At 43.4% G+C, this 23,683-nt stretch overlaps 1 protein-coding gene across 2 annotated transcripts in view; it reads right to left on the bottom strand.

Annotated features, from left to right (window-relative positions):
• The window catches only part of DRD3 (dopamine receptor D3), a 36,417-nt gene extending 21,602 nt beyond the window's left edge, over positions 1 to 14,815 (bottom strand). For both annotated transcript variants that reach the window (XM_024735379.1, XM_024735380.1), the window contains exons 1-2: positions 14,546 to 14,815; positions 3,369 to 3,481 (exon numbers count right to left, since the gene is read on the bottom strand). In XM_024735379.1, coding sequence (XP_024591147.1) covers positions 3,369 to 3,481; positions 14,546 to 14,815 — 383 coding nt within the window. The remainder of the gene's footprint in view (positions 1 to 3,368; positions 3,482 to 14,545) is intronic.
• Positions 14,816 to 23,683: the final 8,868 nt, after the last annotated feature.

The raw sequence follows: 23,683 nt of genomic DNA, 5'->3' as shown, positions 1-23,683 counted from the left end.
GGGGGGGGGGGGGGGGGGGACCGGGGGGGGGGGGGGGGGGGGGGGCTGTCCCAGAGCCTCTTCTAGAAGCTCTCTTTATACAGCTCTTCCCTCCCTCCTCCAAGGCTGATCTGATCCTACTCTCGCATGTCCTTTCTGAAGGTGCATATTTGTGGTATAAGCATTGGCTACCCTCAGGCAGGGACCACCAGATTCAGGATTCAGTTAATATTCCCTTTTTTTTTTTTTTGGCCGCAGCAGGTGGCTTGTGGAATCTTAGTTCCCTTGCCAGGGACTGAACCTGTGCCCTCGGCAGTGAAAGCGCGGAGCCTTAACCACTGGACCGCCAGGGAAATTCCCTGGTTTAATATTCCTTGTTCAAAGCTCTGTAATAGGCACAGCAGGGAGATTCACAGGTAATGAGGAACTAGGATGATATAATAGTTTGGGGTGGTGGAGGTGATGATATAGCAAACCAGATGCAGTCTATTACTTCTGTAAATGATATATTTCTGAGAGCATGTACTAAAACATGTACTAAATGTCCGGAAATCACACAAAAAACTTAGATGTTATTGGAGGAACTCTGTTCTCAGAGAGCTAAACATATTATAAAATCACTAACTATCCCTTCACTTTTTAACAGCTTTATCAAGATATAATTTGCATACCACACAATTCATCTAAGTATACAAATCAATGTGGATTTTTTGGGTATATCTACAATTATGCAATTGTATCCCTTTATTTTTTTATTTATTTATTTTTTTTGCGGTACTCAGGCCTCTCACTGTTGTGGCCTCTCCCCTTGCGGAGCACAGGCTCCAGACGCGCAGGCTCAGTGGCCATGGCTCACGGGTCTAGCTGCTCCATGGCATGTGGGATCTTCCTGGACCAGGGCACGAACCCGTATCCCCTGCATTGGCAGGCAGACTCCCAACCACTGCGCCACCAAGGAAGCCCTATCCCTTTATTTTTAACACATTCTTTAATGGTATTAGTTTCAGCATTATGGACACGTTCTTTAATTTTCCTTCTCAGGCTAGCCAATCAAGTAATAAGAGTCAAGTGATGGCAAGCAAATGATAAAAGTCAAAGCCCACCGAGTTGTCTGGTTGGGTTTGCAGTATCACTAGAGGATAGGGTTTTTATGCCCATTCTTTGGTTATACACATGCAAGGAAGTTTAGGGCTGTTGATACCGAGGGCACAACAGTGGGTCACGTGAATGTCACACTTGGGGAGGTGAGGAGGACGTGTATTAGGACTCCTGCAAAGGGAGCCTGGAGATGCCACAAATGGTTACAGAGGAAGCACTGTGGGAGTACAGGGGTGACTGAATTAAGCTGTAGACATTTGGAAGGGCTTCACAGAAAAGGGGGCCAGTGTGATCGGCCTTGGAGCATGAGAGGGCTAGAGGGCAACCCAGAAAGAGATGAGATTGAAAAACTAACGTGAGGCCATATTGTGGAAAACTTTGAATCTTAGGCTGTGAAGGTAACTTCAGTTTTTATTCCACAGGCCAGGGAGACACTGAAGGGTTTTGAGTAGGGCAATAGACATTCGGGCTTTACTTCTGGGGGAATAATTCTGAGAGTGGTTGAAGGGCCAATTAGGAGGCTGTGGCAGAAGTCTAGGTGGGAGGTCATAGGAGCCCCAAATAAGCAGGTGAGGTAAGAAGGGAAAGATGGGTCACATTTAGAAAGCATTTCAGAAATAGAGTCTGTGAGCGTTGATTGCTTAGATGTGGGAGATGAAGAGAAAGGAATCGAACAAAATCCAAGTTTTCAGAAGAATGACGTGGTCAGTAAGAGATCATCAAGTCAAGATGGTTTGGTGCTGTGATGGTTTGATGGTTTGGTTTTTAACATTTTGCCTTGTAGGAGCCAGTGGTATATCCGGGAAGTAATGTGGTCTGGATATCAGGGGAGAAATTAGGGGTGAGGCTGGAGATTTGAGGAGCCTTAGCACAAAGCCTAAGATTGTTAACTTGGAGTCAGATAGACATGAATTCAAATCCTGGCACTGGTTCTCAGCTGTGTGACTGTGCAAATTCCTTAATTAGTCTAAGAAGCTGGAAATGAAGATAGTAATAGTACCTGAGAGTTGCTGTGAAGAGGAAACGAGTTAAGGCTTTGTCGTGCCTTAGCACCATGTGCTAAATTCACAGTAGATGGTGGATTTTATTTGGGGTCACCTGTTGGAGCTATGGAGTGGATGGATAATATTCCTGGGAGAGACTGTAGGAAAAGAAGAGGTGGACGGGGACTTAGAGAAGGGAAGATTGGAGACTTTTTTTTTTTTTTTTTTTGCCGTACGCGGGCCTCTCACTGCCGTGGCCTCTCCCGTTGCGGAGCACAGGCTCCGGACGCGCAGGCTCAGCGGCCATGGCTCACGGGCCCAGCCACTCAGCGGCATGTGGGATCTTCCCGGACCGGGGCACGAACCCGTGTCCCCTGCATCGGCAGGCGGACTCTCAACCACTGCGCCACCAGGGAAGCCCTAGATTGGAGGCTCTTGACTGGCAACAGGGGCCATAAGCTCGAAGGCGACTTCCTTTCCCTAGGGCGCTCAGTGTCCTTGGAAAGCCATGGCAGATGTCCTTGGAGCCGTGGCAGATCTAAGACTCAGGGAGGGGAAAGGGAAAGAGGAGAGGAAACTGAAAGAGAGGGGAAGAGAGGAACAGAGGTCCCCAGAGCCGAGGCAGTACACTCTTAGGGATAGAGAATGATGTTACTCTGGTGGAACACACAAAGGCTCTAGACAAAATCACAGAAATCCACTCCAGCAACCAAAAGGCAATTCTAAAAACATTGTTCTTTACTTGTTTTTCTTAAACTCTATGAAGGAAATAAATAAATAGGGCACAGCCACATTTTCTAAAATTACCATTCTCCACTCCTCTCTCCCTCCTCACAGGTACTCCCAAGCTCCCAAGCTTTTCTCTCCCCTCTCTGTCTTTTGCCCCTGCTCTATCTCCCTCCCTTTACCAAAACACAATAACAACAGGAACAGTCTCTCCTAAATGTGTCAGCTCATCTCACCTCTTTGTCCCCCTCACCTTTTCTCCCCACAAAAAATTAGGAATCACAAAAGCCCCAAGGGTGGTGGAAAAGCAAAACCAGGATCCTCTGGGGGAAAGGAAAGCTTATAGGATAGTTATTTCTCTCCTGTCACAGGAGTTTCCTCTCACCTACAAGCCATCGCTTAAAAGAAAAAGAGAGAAAAGAAAATGTCCCGGAGTTAAGTTGTACATGGCAGTGACCCCAGTGCCATCAGATGCAAAGCCTGTGCCTTGAATATAGCAAGAACAGCTTCCCTAGGTGGTTTCCCCCACCACCTGACCTAGGCCACCTCTCTCCTAAGTCTGGAAGGGAAGCCCAGCCTTACCTGTCGATGCTGATGGCACAGAGGTTCAGGATGCTGGCTGTACACATCATGACATCCAGAGTGACGAAAACATCACAGCAAACTCGGCTGAAATTCCAGACTCCGCCTGTCACCTGGGTGTCAGAGACAAGGATGTTAGTGTTTCCCCCCAGCGAAGAGACAGCAACCCACTCGACTCTACCACCTTCCCTAGGCTGCCCTGCACAGACGCAGACATGCCCACCCTGTTGGTACAACATCATTACCAAGGGTAGGTAGGCATCGAGGGACTGTCAGGCTGCCCAAGACTGGTCGCCCAAGAAAGGATAAATCCATAGAATGTTAGTGCTGGAAGGGATCTTCCAAATCAATTAGTCCAGCATTTCTCAAAGTGTGGTCCACAGCGGGGTGCTCATTAAAGATGTAGATTTCTGAACCCTTCCTTAGACCTCCTGGGTCACAGTCTCTGGATTTGGGGCCCATGAATCTTGGTTTTTAAAAAAATAAATCCCCCTGTCTCCCATCACACCAGGGTCTGTGAATTGCTCATCTGGTTCAAACTCAGGAGGCAACTAAAGGTCATCGTGGTTAAGTGATACGCCCATAGATGCACAGCTGGGAGTAAAAGAACTTGGGTGACTGCCAGATGTGTGCACCGTGCCAAAACTGCGTCTCTGAAGCCCTCCGCCCAGTCGAGAGCTCACCATATACCAGGAAATAAACTGAGAACACATTTTTCATCAAACTTACCTCCAAAATGAAAATCTATCTGGCTTCCGGTTTTGAAGCTTTAACAACATCTATAAGAGCCTATGTAAAATAAATCCGTGCTGGTGTGCCTGCCTTCGTCACCATGGTCCCACTCACCAAGAGGTCAGGGGGAAGGTGTGTCCAGGGCATTGGAAAGGGGCCCAGATCCTCTTTACTATTCACGGAATCACTGAGGATGGTTCTGACTTTACGCATTTACACATGTGTTCCAAGCTCCATAACTCCTCCGAGTAACACTTATAAGTAAGTCAGGAATTTAGTTAATTTAAGTTATATTCTAGCACATTTCTATTTTCTTTAAAAATTTTTTTACATTACCTAATTGAGCCAGAGAGATATGCTAGGGAGATTATCACTTTCATCCACAAATGCCACTCTTGGGGCCCCGAGGCTTTTGTGCATTTGTCAGCTTCCTGCCCTTGGGGCTGCCATTCTTGGGCACCATGGTTCTCAAGGGGAAACCTGTGAAGCTTTGTACCCCAGGCTATAGCTGGGTGTTCGTGTTATCTCTGCTGGGCAGGACCAATGGCTATTCAAGAGAAAAGGGAGTGAAACATAGGTACAGTAGCCTCTGAAGTAGGTTCTCAAGGAAAAAAGCTACAAAAAATAGTGCATGAAGATGCTGTTGGCCCTCTGTCTAATTTTTCTCATCCAAGATGCTGGTTATATCACCAGGCCACTTGACTATCCATCATTGTTTTATGGCACTAATGCAAGTTCCTGAAAGGCTCTCTCTCTTTCCCCTTCCCTACTAATTTCTTTCCCCTTAGATTTATTTCCTTTTCAGCATTTGATCTTTTCCCTATATTTGGTCATTTCCAAGCTCTACTATGAGAAACTCTGACCGAAAGTATTTTGTTTAAAAGCAACAATGAAAAGTTCAAACTAGGGTTGAAGTCATCATTTTTGTTCATTTAGTTGTGGATTTACTTTCTCTCTTTTAGTCCAACCATTTGACTCTATGTAAATAAAAGCTTAATATGAATTTTAAAGGAATTCTGAGAATGAAAACTTTTAAAAAGGGACATGTATAGTCATAACACAATGAGAGGAACCAGGATAATAGAAGATGGTTTTGCTCAATCCATAGGACAGTTGTATGCTGTAAAAGCTTCTTGCAAAAGGTGAAATTTGTATACTAAATCTCTTTTCACATATGTTTACTATACAATTTACATCTTAAATTGGGGAAAACCACTTTTTTTTTTTTTTGAAAAATTGTGAGTGCCTGTTTGTGTACATATGTTGGGGGACAGTGTAGGTGAGAGAGGATCATTAGAACAATAGAAAACTGCAGGCTTGCTGGATGTCCTGTTTGTTCGTTTATTTGTTTGCTCATTTGTCCATTCATTCATTCATAAAACAAGTACTGTGAAATTCCTAATACTTAGTTCATTGGAGGAGGGTATGTTATGTGCTTTAAATTTTTTTAAAAAATTTATTTATTTTTGACTGTGTTGGGTCTTCATTGCTGCGCTTGGGCTTTCTCTAGTTGCGGTGAGCAGAGGCTACTCTTCGTTGCGAGTGTGTGGGCTTCTCATTGCCGTGGCTTCTCTCGCTGTGGAGCACAGGCTCTAGGCGTGCGGGCTTCAGTTGTCGTGGCTTACGGGCTCTAGAGCACAGGCTCAGTAGTTGTGGCGCACGGGCTTAGTTGCTCTGCGGCATGTGGGATCTTACCAGCCCAGGGCTCAAACCTGTTTTCCCCTGCATCGGCAGGCAGATTCTTAACCATTGCACCACCAGGGAAGCCCTGTTACGTGTTTTAAGAGGTTTTTAAAAAAGATCTTCTTGAAGAGAACTGGAGAAGCAAGCCATTCTTAAATAAAGTAACTAGAGATCATCATGAGATCCTAATACCATTAATACAAGCTAACATTTATTGAGAACTCGATCTATGTGTGTCACCAACCCATATGACCCATTCCAGAAAGTTCTCTAACTTTGAAACATTGATTCTGATAACTTGATACCTGAATTGTTTAAAACTGTCTATGCTCTTAAAGCTTTTTGAAGACAAATTATACACTTATTTGATAGGAGATTAAATGACTGCAACTTAGTCAACCTGATAGGAGCAGGGACTCTTACGTGTTTGCTGCTGCATCCAGGCTCCTAGAGCAATGCCCAGCCTGCAAGTATATTCTGACAGAAGGAATGGTCTCTGACATAATCTGTGTTAATACTAATAATTACCGATGTCTGAACTTTACATACATGGCCTCTATTGCTGATCATGGTCCTGTGAGAGAGGACTATTGTTATCTTCATTGCAGAGAAAGAAACTAAAGCTTGGGGAGGTTCAGTACCTTGCCCAGAGAGGCATGGCTATAGAGGCAGGTGGGGCACTGGCATGTAGGTTGTTACACACCTGCTGTATGGGGGTGTCAGGCGAGGAAGGGGCAGCTGTTGGAAAGGGATGGAAGTGGGTGGCCACAAGGGAGAAGGAGAAAACCTTGTGCCATCAAGGATTTTTGTGTGACAGACCGCATCAACCCCCTTCTAGGGAATGAGACACCTCCTTCTGATTGCTTGTGTCCCAGGGTTGTAGAAAAACAGCACAAAACAGTGGGGGCTACTGACTTTGGGGCCTAGTGAAAGTATGTACCTGGCAGATTTCTTTGGTCCCTGGTTTCTTGAGCCCCTAAGGACCAAAGCCTTCAAGCTGCCCTCTGGCTTCCAGGCCCCCACTGTGCTACCCCATTCTGGCTCTCCTCTCATCCTGTCTCCAACTCTGCCAGCAAAATCCCCATTCACTCCTTGATCTCAGCTAAGTGTCAAGAAGAAAACAACGTGATTAGCTAATTTAAGTAATTCCCGCTAAGGTGCCATCACTTGGTTTTCCCTAATTGGTGGGATGTGTAATGGAAACACTTAAGTCCTCCATGCCAAGTAAATAATAGTGAAAGATCAATAAAGGGCCAAGAACATGCTAAGTAACTATTACAGCAACCAAATGAGGTAAATGTCCTTTCCAATTTATAGATAAAGAAATGGAGTCTGAGAGGGGTTGAATAATTTGCCTAAGGACATATAGCTAGTAAAAGTAGCTGGGGACTTCCCTGGTGGCGCAGTGGTTGAGAGTCCACCTGCCGATGCAGGGGACACGGGTTCGTGCCCCTGTCTGGGAAGATCCCACATGCTGCGGAGCGGCTGGGCCTGTGAGCCATGGCCGCTGAGCCTGCGCATCCGGAGCCTGTGCTCTACAACGGGAGAGGCCACAACAGTGAGAGGCCCATGTACAGCAAAAAAAAAAAAAAAAGTAGCTGGAATTTCAAACCCTTAATATCAACCATTACTCTGTTTTGCCTCTCAGAGGTCAGCACCCCGACACGCTGCTTCTGGGAAGTGTACAGTTTAACTCCATTCTCATGTCATAGGAGGGAGAAGAGTTGGCATTGGTCTGTCTACCTACCCACATAGCCGGTGTTCACTGAGGGCCCATTATAGGGCTGATACCTTGCTGGGGTGGGTGTACTGAAATGAATTAAACCTGTTTTTGTTCCCAGGGCCTCAGAATATAGTATCTGTGTGTTAGGGGGAGTCATGTGTGAATGGGAAGGGATGAACTGAGGGCCCAGGAGATGGATGCTAAGAAAATGACTATGATACAGTATGATAAGTGCTGACAGTGAGATGAGTACTACAGAGTGTTGGGAGAACATGAAAGGTAAAGTGATTTTTGAAATTAAAGGAGAAGCAAAGCAAAGCAAAAAAAAAAAAAAATCTGATTGATTTAAGGCTTTTTAGAAACATGATTCTACCTTCTTCCTAAATTTTAATGAATAAAACTCACTTTGGAATTAAACAGCAGCCAGATGGTGTTACTCTCACTTGCTAATGAATATAACTAACTCCCTTTGGCAATACAGAAGGTGGGAGAAGCAAGAGTGTCTTCAGGTACTGAAGTTGGCTATTGATTTTCAACAGACACAGCCTAAGGCAGCATTTCCCAAATTTTCTGATAAGACAGCATTTCCCAAATCACCTGAGGCTCTTGTTAAAATGATTCTTAGGCCCTACTCAGAATAATGTCCCTCCAGTGATTTTTGCTGCCTGGAAGGGTTGGGAAATGCTGGCTCTAGGGGGTGTGGGGGCATGACTTTGTCCCTAAAGAATAGATATATATATAGATATAGATATAGATATATCTATATCTATATATCTGAGTCACTTTGCTGTACAGCAGAAATGAACACAACGTTGTAAATCAACTGTACTTTAGTAAAATTTTAAAATATATATATTAAAAAAGAAAGAGGGCTTCCCTGGTGGCGCAGTGGTTGAGAGTCTGCCTGCCGATGCAGGGGACATGGGTTCGTGCCCCGGTCTGGGAGGATCCCATGTGCCGCGGAGCGGCTGGGCCCCTGAGCCAGCTGAGCCTGCGCGTCCGGAGCCTGTGCTCCGCAACGGGAGAGGCCACAGCAGTGAGAGGCCCACGTACCACAAAAAGAAAGAAAGAAAGAAAGAAATGGTTGTCCCTAGAGCTCCTTAAGCATTGTTTATCCCTTGGATGCCTTTGGCCTCATAGTTCCTTCTCAGAAGAATGTTTTTAAATGCGTGAAATAAAATACAGTGGATCACAAAGGATAGTGATTATATCAAAATATAGTTACCAAAGTTTTTTTAAAAAAAATATGTGATTCTTTAAGAATGCACTAAATGACAAGACCTAGTAGTTTCGAAGCACTGATGAGTGTAAATGGTATTAGGGGTCTGCAAAAACTGTAATGCGATTTGAAAATATAAATATCTGTGATTTCCACCGGGGACGCTAAGGATTTCTTCTGCTGTGGGTTGATGCTGACATTCATAATTGAAGGAAGTGCTTAATTTCGGTTTAGTGAAAATAAAGAAGTAATTTTATTTATATCCAAGTTGATGGACTCCCCAGGTTAAGAACTCCTGCTCTAAGGGATGGATTTTTAGTTGTTTGTGGGAGATATCCAAGGAGAAAAGATGGAATTACTTCTCTAATTAGCCTCTTCATTCCATTTTTGTTTGCCACATTTGAAATCCTTTTTTTTCTTCCTCCCTCCCTCCCTCCCTCCTTCCTTCCTTCCTTCCTTCCTCCTTTTCTTTTTTTTTGCAGGAGGGGATTGCTGTGGGACAAAATAGGGTACTAAATAAGGATTTTTCACTTCTCTGAATCCCAATTTCCTCATCTGCGAAATCAGGTTTTTACAGATTAGTGGTTCCTACCTGTCAGTTTGTAGCAGATGGCCAGCTGGCTGCACAAATCAGCTGGGGTGGGAATGGGCCTGGGACTAAGGGTTTGTTACAGTTGCTATAGACTTTCAGGACCACCCCTAGAAATTCCGGTTTGGTAGATCTGGGGTACACCCATCAGTCTGTATTTTGAACAAGCAGCTCCCCGTCATAAAGGTTTAGCTCAAAGTTTAGGTTCATGAGAGTCATGGAGGAGCTCTTTTAAAGTGCAGACCCTGAGGCCCATGCCCACAGAGAATCCCGGTCACTGGAATGTGGCCAGAAATTTCTTGAGGTTGGATCATACTTTAGAAATGATGGCAGAAATACTCTCCAAGCCCTTCCAGCTTTCACAGTCTATGACTTCCAGAAAAGTCTAGACTTTGGTGAAGAGACTGTGAGAACCCCCTGCTTTTTTTTTTCAGTAGGGAGCTTTTAAATTGCTATCATCTGGGGTTTTTTGAACAATGGTAAAATTCTTCTTAAAAAAGTCTTTATTTTTAATAATCAATATCATAACAAGTCCAAAGGCATCTGTCTCCCAAAACAGCACTCTCTGACCTTCGATCAGGCTCTCTATGGCGAGTTTCCCTGCCTGAACCCACTTGGCACTTTTTTGCTTGTCTATATTCCCTAACCCTCAAATCTTTTCTCCAGTCCACACTGGGACCCAAGTACTCTGACTTTAGTATTCTAAATGTCCCCCTGGTTGCTTACGCTGCCTTTCTGCCCTGATACAAGTGTATTAGACATCACAAAAGGTGCTTAACCGAGTGGAACAAAATGGAATGTTGGTGCTTAGAGAGGGAGCTCCAAACAGACTGCAGCTTCTAGATCAGGAAATTAAAAACTTGAGAGGGAATCGGAGATAGAACTCTTTGGTACAGAACAGCAAAGAGTTTTCATGAAAATGCTGCAAACTGAATTACAGAGATGGCCAGGCCAGGGCCCTCTGGAATATAATTTACTCTGAGGTCACCTGCATGGCTCTTGTCCTCAACTTCTCTGCTAGGCCTGAGGACTGAGGAAACTGAAGAAAGTCAGTGACGGGCCCCCGCTAGTCCCTTTTAATATATTGTCCAGGCCCAGTCTTCTGTGTACCTTCATGATGAGAATGGTACCAGCAAAGGCCACTGTGATGCATACTTGCTGACTATCTTCTTTCCTCTTTCCAATAGTCCTTGGATTCCACTGGGAATCCCTGAGATTCCTGAGCAGTTGATGTGTTCTATGGAAGGTACACATAACCTATGCTAAACTGACGATTCTATTCAGTGATTAGTTCAGAGAAAATCGTGTGCCATAAGCCAGTCCAATCGAAGTACATCTTGACACTTCTACTAGAAATTCTGGGACATGGATTTTCTCTTTTGCTGTGAATGGTGTGGTGCATACATGTGAGGTCTATAGCTTACCCTTTGCCTGTGGATAAGGTCAGTATATGGAAGAAGACAGAGCTGAGAGAACTGTAGAGAAATGGAACTGGAGCCCTGTTCAAATTGTGCCTGCAGCCCACCCTACCACAGGACTTTTAAACTCATTGGTATGAGAGCCAATGCATTCTGTTCATTGTTTAAGTCAATCGGAGTTAAGGTTTCTTTTACTTAACAATAAAATTGTCTAAACTGAGATATTTATAGATCACACTTTTCAGTTATTGAAACATTTTTTTCAGTTGATGACAGTTGAGCCTAAATCAACCTTGTGAGGTAGGGAAAGTGTAGTTGTCACTTTCATTTTATTCATTTAACTCCACGCCTTCTGACTCCCAATTCTGAGCCTTTCTCATAGCACAACCTTGCATCAGAATAACATTCATCCCAGTGAATTCCAGAAGAAGCACAAAGTTATATGACATTTTATTGCCTACATCACCCCCACATCTTCTTTTTTAATAAAACCCACATTTTCACTTTTCCTTTTCTATCCTCCCTTGCATCTAAAAGTGACCTTATGTTCCAGGTGTAGCCAATTAGACAAATGAAGTTCCTTAGGGAGATGCTTCAAGCCACTCCAGGGAAAGGGCTTTTATTTACTTTTTCTTTTTCTGCTGTCCCCACACATCCTATTTTTGAGTATGGCCATGATGCTTGGGGCTATGGCAGCCCTGTTGTGAGTAGCATGAGGAAGTGAGTTTGCCAAGGATGATGAACAGAAAGAATGGGAGTCTGGTCCTTGATGACACCTGGAGCAGCTGAACCAATACCAACAGAACTCCTTCCTCCAGAATTCTGTTTATGTGAGAAAAGTAACTCCTATTTGTTTAAGCCACAGTGAGTCAAATTTTCCAATATTTACAGTCAAAACATTCGTAACTCATATATACTGGTGTCTGTCATGATGAGCCAGTTTTCCTCTGAAGGAAGGGGTCTGGCCAATGTGAGCCAATATTCCCTTCAAACAAGATGGATACATTCAAATCAAAGCGTGGGAAGCTGGGAATTTGACAGCTAATTTGGCCCCCTCATGGTGTTCTTATGTTTGTTCTGTCCTCCTGGGGGCCCTCAAACCTCCAACAGTCTCTGTGGTCAACACTGCATCCTTTCCTCTTTTCAAGGGAGCTCTTTGGTATGATCTTCTAATTACTAGACCAGCTACTCATCATTAGGACAAGTTAGTGAGAGTAATACTTTTTGCTCTTCTCTGAGACATGTGAATTTATGTATTCACAATCACTTTAAGAGCTCAAAGTGTTCTTTTCTCTCGTTAAAGCACCCAGTCTACTTCTGGGGTCCACAGAAAGCAGGCAGGCATTTAAGACTAAGGGAAATATACAGACTGGGGTGGGATAGGGAGACCTGATCCTTTGGAATAGAGCCTTCTATTATCTTAACTGGTTGTCTGTTAATGATGGCTACCTAACGTCATATTCTGTCTTTTATTGAGACAGACCCTTAGTTGACTGTTGGGGAAAGTGACGTAGAGATACTAAGCTGCAATTACTAGAGCCTTGAAGCAAGTGGGTAGGACCGAAAGGAGGTCACAAAGCCCATTTCCCAGTGGAGAGATGTCTCTGCTCTCCCACATCTTTTTTGTATGATTTTAAACTTATGTGACTGTACTCTTGATTACTGAATACCTACCTGTTGTAAATAACCTGTCGGACAGAGGGCATCTTGGTTTTAATGAGGGAAAACAAGAGCTCCAGCAGAGCTCTTCTCACAGGGGAAAACCCATAGATACAACTTGCGGAGAGTCCACTAAGGCCTTTGGCAAGATTTCATGCCAGCCCTCTGTTGCTCAGTTGCTCCTCTATGCTCAGCAGTAGAGGGGGCGTACCACCCATACTGGCAGGTGTGGCTAGAAGGGGATGCCAGGGGTATCTAGCGTGAGAAGGTCACAATGTCCATCTCCTATACCCGTATCTACAGAGGTTTTCCAATATAATCCATTCAGAGTCCTGGAAGCAATCACAAATGGACAGCAAATGAGTGCCCCGAGTGCACAGACACCAAAAGCCTGGTTTTATGTCAGAGGCAATTAAAATGCTTATCAGAGTGAAGGTTCTCTTCCTGCCTTTCTTTCCGACATTCATCCTTCTGGCAGACATAAGAATCCTTGTAATGTATAGGGATGGACAGAAACACTTTTGAGGAGGGTGTGGCGATGTTCTGAATCATTGACTAATCCATCCACACTGGGTTGTAGCACCTAAAGTCTGCCTCACTCTTGAACAGAAATATCATATACTTCTAACTCCTTTTCAGTGTCATTATTAAAAAATAAAATAAAAGTAAATAGTTCATTGTAACAATAGATGTAGCTGCAGATGGTATAAGCAGGAATGGCCCATCTAATGCATACATTGCAGACCAGATTCATTTAATCATTCATACATCAAATATTTATTTAGTACATATTATGTGCCAGGTAGTATGTTTGGACTACAGGGAAAAAAAGAACAAAGACATAGCTTCTGACTTCAAGGATGTCTCGGCCTAATTGGGTTGACAGAAAGGTCAAGATAATTACAAGACCCTTTGATGTCAAGATAATCCTAACTGGGAAAAATTAATGCATATTTTTTTCTCTGAGTATTCCCTTAGGCTTTAAATCTATCCCAATCAGCCTAGTTGTTTTTATTCTTTTCCTTTCCTTTTCTATCTCCTTGATTTCTTTCCTTAATGTCTCCCCATTGAGATCATAAGTCTAATTTTAGTCCCCAGTCATTCTTTAATACGGTTACTCGTCTAAGCAGTCTATGTTCGAGGTTTTTGTTCTCCTGTGATATGTCATACTTAATTAACTGTCATCTTCACTATTAATATTAACTGAGATATTAATTTGATGAATTTTAATTTCTCTTAATCATGGCATCATTTTGAGCCTTCATTGGATACCTTTTTAGAATGATACACAGTGCAGAGGAGAAATATTAACAGGATATTAAGGGTTTTAAAAAAACTCTTTAGTAATTGCACGTTTTCCTGGTAGGAATATCTGTTTCTTGAATAGGTGTAGGCACCCTGATTTCCTTGTTAGCAAATGGATGTTTTGTCTTGATCAACTCCTGACTCTGTTTTGCACTTTCAAATGAAAATACTTTCAAATTTAAGAAATGTTTCTCTCCGGCAGAATTCTCCAGGGTCTGCTGCATTATCTAACTGGTGAGGGAGGCACCAAAAATATAAATTTGGTCTTTTCCTTTGGAAGCGGAGTCTGCGGAGAGCTGGTACCCAGGAGGAAAATGCTGAGTCCAAGGGCAACTGAACCATCAGAAGTCTGATCTATCTGCAGACTGTTCCTGCTCTCTTTTCCTCTCATTCAGTTAAAAAAGAAAATTGTTTTTTTAAAATTAATTCCTCTGCCCCTACATGCCTCCTGCACATAACCACCCCTATATACATTGAAACACTGATGAGGATGGCCACTGGACTGCTCCCACCCCACCCCCCATATCTTTGCAACATGACTGGCACAGAGAGTAAGCCTGGTGCATTTCTAGGACAAGTCCCATCACTCAAGTCCAGTCACCTGGATGCTGGAGGCCTGGGGAGAGAATCATTCCCAGCTCCCTGGTTCTGACGTGGGCAAGTGATGCTGGAATAATGGTGCTCTCAGGACTTTCAGGTCCCTCATGAAAGGGAGAATGGCAGGAGCTGTCCTTCTCTCCCTAGACCCTGGATCATGGCAGGGAGCATTCTGACCCCAGATGCCAGGAGCTCACGGAAGACAAAGACAAGCACGGTCACATGGGCAGCTTGCACTTGCGACCTACTCACCTCCAGGTACACCACCCAGGGCATCACCAAGGTGGCCACCAGCAGGTCTGCCACAGCCAGGCTCACCACCAGATAGTTGGTGGTGGTCTGCAGGGCCCGTTCCTTCAGCACGGCCACACACACCAGACCATTTCCAAAGATGATCGCCAGGATGAGCACGCAGTAGGAGAGGGCATAGTAGGCATGTGGGCGGGCCCGGCTGGCCCCGGTGGAGTTCTCTGCCGCACACGTGGTGTTGATGTGGCCCCCCAGCTGGCTGAGAGGCGCCATAGCCCGGAGGGAGAGGAGGGACCCCGACACGTTTACTGAGAGGAGATAGAAAACAATGTCGGTCAAGTCAGACTCTTTGGAGCTTGGCTGCTTTGGGTACATTTTTTGATTTTTTGATTCGATACATATTTTGGTGAGCACTTTCTATATGCTGGGCACTATTCTAAGCCCTGGATATACAGCAATGAAAAAAATAGAAAAAAATCCCTGCCCTCATGAAGCCTCCATTCCAGAGAAGACAGTAATAAACAAGATAAATCCAAGATGTGGTATGTTCAATGATGACATGTATTTTGGAGAACAAAAAAGTAGGGAAGGGGGTGAGGACAGGGTGAGGATGGTGTGTGTGTGAGTACTTAGGTAAGCAGGAAGCCCTCGTGGAGGTGGTGACAGTTGAGTCACGAACTGGAGGACCTGAGGAAGCCCACTGTGCTGATAGCCAAGCAGGAGGAATGGCAGGTACAAAGGCAGGGCGGCAGGGTGGCTGGCAGGTGGAAGGGACAGCAGGGAGACCAGTGGAAAGAGCTGGGTGAGGCAGGGGCAGAGTGGAAGGGTGTGAGGTTGAGAGGTCATGCTGGGCCATTGAAAGAACCATGCTTGGACTCTGAGTGAGATGGGGAGCTGTTGCAGGATTAGAATCCCAGCTCTACCACTTCCAAACTCTGGGGTCTTGGGCATGTAACTTCACCTCTCTGAGCTTCAGTTTCCTCCTTTGTAAAATGGGGGATATAATGGAACTCGTCCCACAGGGATTTTGTGAAGATTAAATGAGCTATTACATACGGAAGACGTTGACAGCCATGCCCGACACCTAGAAAGCTATGCAAGTCTCAGCTCTTTTTCTCTCATTGGTCTGTTTCTCTTAGCTTCCCAGCCCCTCTCCTTGTCTCCTCCCTCCCTATCTCTCTTGCCCGCATTTGCCTTTCCCATGCCTCCCTTCACTTCCTTCAATCTCCCATTCTTTCTCTTGGGTCTTATGTAGCAGGACATGGTGGGTTTGGGAGCCTGGGCTGTGGGAGAAAATCTCAAGAATAATGGGGTTTAGAGGCAGTACAGTGGTTTTTATATTTAGGGAAAATCCATGTCCTGAATTTTATTTGAAACCTCCTAATTTTTTTTTTTGGCTGCACCGTGTGGCTTGTGGGATCTTAGTTCCCCAACCAGGGATTGAACCCAGTCCATGGCAGTGAAAGTGCCGAATCCTAACCACTGGACCACCAGGGAATTCCTGAAACCTCCTAATTTTTAAAGACTCATTATTAATTTAAAAAATATTTAAGCTTTATGAAGTCTCCCATCCCCCCTTCACCCCAAAATCCCACATCCATAGCCAATGACCCATGCATCATCAGTTTTCAATCTCTGACCTAGTCCAATGCCCTCACTGTTCAAACAGGGAAATTGAGACCCAGAGAGATGATTAACAACTTAAGTCACAGCTTCTTAGCGGCAGAACTGGCATGCAGGCCTCCCAACGCCCTCCTTTGACATCTGAAAGCCATAGCAACTGTCACATCACTAGCCCTCTGGGAAAAGCCAATCCTCCAACCGTGGGGACTTTGGACATAGCGTGGGAAAGGCAACAGAGCCCATTGGTTGCCCCCATGACACCAACCTGTTGGGGCCAGAAGAGACTCTGGGCTCTTAAAGCCAGGTTTGTGCATGTCTGTGGGGGACAAAAGTCATTGTGTCCTGAAGAAAAATATGGAAATGACTTTGTGCCAAGGGTAGCAGTGCATCAAAGCCACATGCTGGGGGGAAGCACAAGACTTATAGCCTATGGTAGGACCCTGAGACTTGGGTAAGAGTGACTCCTGCCCTGGGCGCTGTGCTTCCGAGGGCTCCACATTGGACCCCATCTGGTTGTATCCTTCCTAGAGGATGAGGTCACGCTCTCCCATGGCACCAAGGAGAAGATCCATCGGGTCCACACTCCCATTCTAGACCATACTCTTGGTACCAAGATCTCAGGATTCTCTGCCCAAACTGCTTGGAGCCTATTTCTCGGGCAGCACCAGCCTCATTTTGGATGTGTCACCCTGAAGGAAGACTGTGGCATGTATGTGTGGGACCCATGGGCTCCAGGGGTAGCTGTTTGGATGAGCTCAGATGAATAGCTTGGATGTAGCCCGAGGTGTGGAGAGAAGAGGACAGAGTCCCTGGGACGGGATGTCGGGTGGGGCAGCTTCTCCTGCCCTCTCACATTTTGTACTGAACTCTTAAGGCCCAGGAACCCTAAATTCAAATCTGGCCTTCCAGATTGTTAAGAAGGTGCCTTTATCAAGACAGGAGGAGTAAACATTTCATTCAATGGTGTTTGTTAATTATAACGAAAATATTTAGACATGGAGTATATGGGCCTCCATGGGAACTCTTGCTCTAGGCTGTGGCAGAGGTAGAGGCTGGCTTGGTGGCCAGGATTTGCTCTCAATTCTGCTAACTGCTGCTCTCCTTTGATTAGGAGATTGGCTTAATCCTGGCTGTCATTTTGTATGCTATTTTGAATGTTTCAGCCTGGAATGTGAAAGTGTTAAAATGAACAAATAATTGTAAGGGGCGAGTGATTTGGAATGAATTCAGAGAATTGTTTAAAAAAAAATCGTTCTTTATCTTGGCACACTGTTTGCACTAAATATATTTTAAAGCATAATAATAATTTTTGATAATAATTATAATTTTCTCATTATTCAGAGAAGGGCAGCCACTACCCTGGAGATAGCACTGTTGCTGCCAAGAGCTTCTGGAAAAACACAAAGCTTTCTGATTGTTCAAGGATATTTTCACCTTCGAGGCAGGCTCAGGCCCAGAACGCCTTTCCTTCTGCAACTGGGCCACGTTGGAAATCAATGGCCAGAAATCACTCTTTCCTATGATGTCTTAGCCTCATCTTCCCTGTCAGGTAGGAGGGAGGCATAAAACCTTGGGATATTTGTTACCATCTTGCTGGACATTTTACTCTGCCAAGGTTTGACAGCTACTTAAAAATAGTACAGCTAAGTGTCAATGACTAAACTATATGAAAGGAAACCCTCAACTCTGAAAATCAATTCTGAGCCTGACGTTGTAATCACCACTGCATGAGTTTCCGATTTACTTATTTTTTGCATTGCACTGTCTCTGCTCTTAGATTCTTTAGAGCAGCAGGTGGGGGTAAGCCTTGGTTGCCCAGGCAGTTCCTGATGAGTTTGTGGGTGTGGGAGGTGAAAGCAGAAAATGAGTGAGATGCTAGATTACTCCCCACTTTTCAGCTTCATTGTTTGAACTTCCTCCCTCCTTAGATTAAAAAGAAATTTTTTTTAACCAGCATTGCTTATATAACACAGAACTGGGCTGGGTTTTCTCCTTTCTTTCTCCTTTTGATAGATATGCTATCAGATAGTAAACTGGTCTCAGGTAGGAGAAGTAAAGAGCCCGGAGAATTCATTAACTTGACAATCACTCTCTAAGTAATTCATAATGATAGCCTGGTTTCTTCATCAGCAAAATCAGGATAATCATACCCATCTATAGGGTTATTGTGCAGTCAACTAAAATTATATACGTAAAGTCTTGGCACTGTTGACAACTGGGGCTGGATAATTCTTTCTTGGGGCAGGGGGTGCTGTCATCTGCATTGTAGGATTTTTAGCAACATCCCTGACATCTATTCACTAGATGCCAGCAGCACTTCCCCTCGCCCCAGCTGTGACAGTGAAAAAAGTCTCCGACATTGTCAAATGTCCCTTGCGGAGCAAAATTGCTCTCCCCATTGAGATTCATGGCTCTAACATAATGTCTGGCACGTTGCACTTAAAATATTGTAGCTTTTATTGTTTAAGGGCAAGTGGGAATAGGTGCATGGGTCAAATAAACTACAATTGCTGAGTGTCTAATGGACTTGGAAATTAGGAGATTACTGATGACCTCAGCAAAGAGTGTTAGTTAAGAGTGGATGGAGGTGAGAAAGTGGAGAAGGCAAGGACTAGAAGATTGGTCTTACTCTTTTAAGAATCATTATATATAATACTACTTACAAATTTCAACGAGCCTTTGAATTTCTTACACAGTCTTTATAGTTTATTCTGGCATCTCTTAGAGTGAGTGAATAATCTACTTTAAAACACAGGGGCACAGAGCATGGTCAGACCCCCATCAGCTATGACATACATCCTGATTTGATGATTATTCAGTCCTTCGGTGTGGAACCACAGTCTGCCTGGAACATCTATCTGTAGGTTGTCTCGTTTGGGCTCCTGGTTCCATAACAGGCTCCCATTGAGTTTGTTAAGAAGTTATTTATTAAGATTTACAGGGTTTTAATTGTTTGTTCTCTTTTCTCAAGGCTATCAAGTTAAGCAAAAAACAAACAAGAAAAACAGAAACATCTTGAGTTCTCAACCTCCTTCTAAAGACAATATTCACTACCGCTTCTGGTTGCTACTGTGTGCCGGGCGCTAGTACTGTACAGATATTACCTCGTTTTAATATTTATAGTAACCCTGAAGGTGGATATTGATATCTTCCTTTTATAGGTTAAAAAATTGAGACTCAGTAACTTTCTTAAGATTACACAATGTGTAGGGGGCTACGTTGAGCCTAGCTTTCATCTTGTGTCTCCCTAAATCCAAAACTTGTGACTTATTTAATGTGTCTGTGCTGGGGGTGGAAGGTGATGTGGGCAGTCATTTCCAGATAGAAATGGTTTTTCCTGAACCCAGAACAAAATGCCTTGATAGCAGGGTCACAAGACCAACTACTTATATCATAGATCTCCGTCTTTTGCAACCTCTAAACTTTCACTCAGTTACATCCTGATCTCTAGTCTCCAGAGCTTTTCTGGCTTGGGGCTTCAATGCAAACTTGCTATATTGCCTGAAAAAATTAATAATTATAGCTAACATTTTATAAGCATTATCTTATTTAAACCTCACAACAACCTGATGAAGGAAATAGGTGCTATTATTATCCCCATTTTTGCAGTTGAAGAAAGTAAGTAACAGAAAGGTTAAGTATCTTGCTGAGGTCATACACCAGTAATTATGGAGCTGATTCAACCCAAGATCTGTCTGTTTCCAGAGCTCCATGTTCTTAACTTCCCCATTATTCAGGTGAAGGAGACAAACCTGAAATGGGGGCTAATTTTTTTTTTTTTCCGGTGCGCGGGCCTCTCACTGTTGCGGCCTCTCCCGTTGCGGAGCACAGGCTCCGGATGCGCAGGCTCAGCGGCCATGGCTCACGGGCGCAGCCGCTCCGCGGCATGTGGGATCTTCCCGGACCGGGGCACGAACCCGCGTCCCCTGCATCGGCAGGCGGACTCTCAACCACTGCGCCACCAGGGAAGCCCTGCGGGCTAATTTTAAAATCTCGCCTTTTCAGAGTATCTTGTGCACATGAGCAGACCAAGCTCAGTGAAGTCAATGCAGGTGCACACTGCACATAGAAACAGTGGGAGTTACATTGTCATTATTATTAGAGGTAGTCTGTAGCATTTCTATGGCACTTTATTCTTGAAAATTGCTGTCTAGTTTATTTTCCTACTAAAAATTCACGAGTGCATTGAAATACCTAGCCTATTTATATTTTTGGGCACATCTACATTGTTGGTACATGTACAGAGAAAAAACATATCTGGTTACTGAGATCCAGTAGCTAAGGTAATATAGTTCTTCTTCATTAAACTTTCCCAGTAAAGCAGAGCATCCCTACTTTCCATCGCAAATTCTAATGTCTGAGCATCCCACCATTCTATTCAGAGATAAAATGGGGAACTCGATGGATTAGTCAATCAATCAATAAGTAAATGTTAATTGATGACAAACTTCAATACATTAGAAAATGAATTTAGTATTCGGTAAAATCTACTTTGTATTTGTTTAAATTCATATTCCATAATAAGCAGGCTTCTGTATAGATTCTTTAATATCAGGCATGCATTCGGATACTGTCAGTGTTTTCTATGCCCAACAACTCTGCACACTGCTAGCCAAGCAGACCCTTAAAAATGTTCAACTATAAATAAACATGTGTCTGAGTAAGAATCTTTCTCATATGGTATCTGCTTCTCTTTGGCTATAAGAGATCCAATGCTATGTCAAGCAGCGATTCTTCACTCCTACCCATGGACAGACATTTTACTGACCTTTTAGTGTCAGTAAGCAAAGGGCTTCACCTGTAAAGTGCAAACAGGCATGCAGAATGCGTTTAGAAATGAATGTTTGTGCGTTCATTTTGATAGTATTTGATTAAACTAAAGGCATGAACTGGAAAAATGACTAATTGCAACAACTTCCGTTGACCCGATAAGCTACAGTAAGTAATGAAAGTCCTACAATTAAACAACAATACCCTCAAAATCATATGCCATCAGTAAAGAAAATATACACAATTATCATCTCAAGTACTGCATATCTCTGTTGGGAATAATTGGATTCTGACTTGGAAACAGCCTGACTTAAAATAGACCATTGAAAACAGTGCCTCTCCAAACCCTCAGCCCTGGATTACCAGGGTGCTGAATTGGGGAATTTAAAATAACAGACCCTTCCAATTAAGTAAAACCCTTAAGAGGAAAACAATCAACTTCCATAAAAATCTCAGGAATAGTAACAGCTTTTTATTTTCTATCTTTTAATTCTGCCTTGATATAGCTTCTAGAGCCCATGAGGATCTAATTTGGGGGAAAAAAAAGAGAAAGAGAACAGGTTTCTACTGCCCAAAAAATGAGAAGAAAATGAAAACAGTTTCCTCAGGGGTTCAGGTTTTTAAATAAGAGAGGGTACAGAGTTTTAATGCGTGTTCTCAGAGAACCACAGAACCCCAAACTGCTTAAATAACCTCTCAGGAAAACACTGTGTATTAAACTAGAAACGAAAAGAAAAACTACTTACCCTGAAAATTTCTTCTGATTTCTGGAGACTGTGGGGTTTAGCACCTCAGCTCCTGCAGCCATTTACTAACAGCAGACATGCCCAAGCAAAGCAAACTTTGCCTTTCCCAAGACACAGAAACTGTGGAAATGAACAGAAAGAAAATCACCCATTTTTGCCTCTCAGGTGAAATCACTTGTGTGCTGCTCTTCCAGCTTCCCTATTAGACCTTACTGCATGTTTCATAGCTGCTTTCGAATGCATCATTTTCTCTAGAGAATTTGGGAGGGACCCTAAACTGAACGTTGCTTGGGTCAGCCCTTCAGAAGCTCTGTCCTTGGTGCTGAAAGAGAGGTGTAGCAGGATCCGTTTTCCACCTCTCTCTTCTCTTTTCCCTCTGTGCCTCTATGTGCTTTGTGCTATGCTTTTTAGTATATGTGTATTTTCCCCTCAGTGCTCTTTTGAATCTCAGTTTTCCCACTGTCTTTACTTCTATGCTTTAATATCTCTTGAATAATTCTCACCTTCCTTAGTTTAATTGTCATTCCAGCTTTTGGTGGGTGTAAAGATGATTGGTTCAGAAGAATGAGCAGATCAACAAATTGATACCACAAGTGGTTAATAGAAATCAGTACACTTTAAAACACAATTGACAGAATAATTGAACTTGGAGGTGTAAGCCTGTCTTGGAGAAGAAGGTTAAAGGAAATATATTACAGCAGAAGCAAAACTGAGGCATGAAGAATAACTGGTGATAAAGTTGAAATAAGTTTCATACTGTGAGAAATGTTAAATGTTTATTTAGTGGCACTCCTTGTTTTCAGAGAACTTTACAATAACATTTGCCAATTCATTCTAACTGCTCTTCTGAGGTATGTGTGAGTAATTTTTTAAAACTCAACTTTAGAACTGGCTAAAGGGAGATGCCATGAAGGGCAGTCAGTGAAAGCCAGTTTCTGAAGCAGCACTAGAACTTAAACAATCTTAATTCATTGCCACCTCTTCATATAACATTTAACCATGGAATCCTAACTGTTCCCTATGTTATTGTTTTCGATTTCTTTTCCTTCCTTCAGAAAGGGTTGTAATGCTTTTACTACTTTCTCTGCCAACAGTGTATATGTTTGGCAGCTGCAGTCCAGACTGTCATGGGGAAGCTAGTCCCAGTTCAACTATGATAGAGACCTCTGCTGACTGAGAAAGGCAGCAACAACAAGGTCTAAATATTGCTATTAATAACAGCCATCATTTATTGAGCATGTACTAGTAGCCAGTCACTTTAATGCATTCTCTCTTTTAATCTTTTCAACAACCCTAAAAGATAGGTACTGCTTTTCCATTCCTAGTTTATCAATAGGGAAATTGAGGCTTAGAGAGGTTAAAATAATTTCTGAAGGTCACACGGCTAACAAGTAGTAGACCCAGGGTTTGGATTTGACATCAATTAATTCTGGAGCATGTTCTCTTAACTGCTATGTTACAATTCTTCCAAAGATGGAAAATTTAGATTTCCCAGGAGACTGACAATATGTCATAGAGAATAATAATTATGATGACAAAAATGATGATATCCATGATACAATATTGCTATGGTGACTTATAGTTTATCAGGCATTTTCTAATTCATGCTCCCAACTGCATCTTACATAAATCCTAATGATGCCCATTTTTACAGAGGCTGTTACGGATTGAATTGTATCCTCCCCAAATCCATAATCTCAGAATGTGACTATGTTTGGAAATAAGGTCTTTAAAGAGGTGATTAAGTAAAAACGAGGCCATTACGGTGTGCCCTAATACAATCTGACTGGTGTCCTTATAAGAAGAGGAAGAGACACCAGGGAGACACACACAGAGAAAAGACCACATGAGAACACAGCAAGAAGGCAGCCCTCTGCAAGCCAAGAAGAGAGTCCCTCAGGAGAAACCAAACCTGTCAACAAGTTGATCTTGGACTTCTAGCCCCGAGAAGTGTGGGAAAATTAATTTATGTTGTTTAAGCCATCCAAACTGTAGTATTTTG

This window comes from Neophocaena asiaeorientalis, unplaced genomic scaffold (assembly GCF_003031525.2).
Source record: "Neophocaena asiaeorientalis asiaeorientalis breed wild unplaced genomic scaffold, Neophocaena_asiaeorientalis_V1.1 scaffold136, whole genome shotgun sequence".
NCBI lineage: Eukaryota > Metazoa > Chordata > Mammalia > Artiodactyla > Phocoenidae > Neophocaena > Neophocaena asiaeorientalis.
Note: the sequence above shows the minus strand (reverse complement) of the source record. Positions and strands in the feature narration are given on the sequence as shown.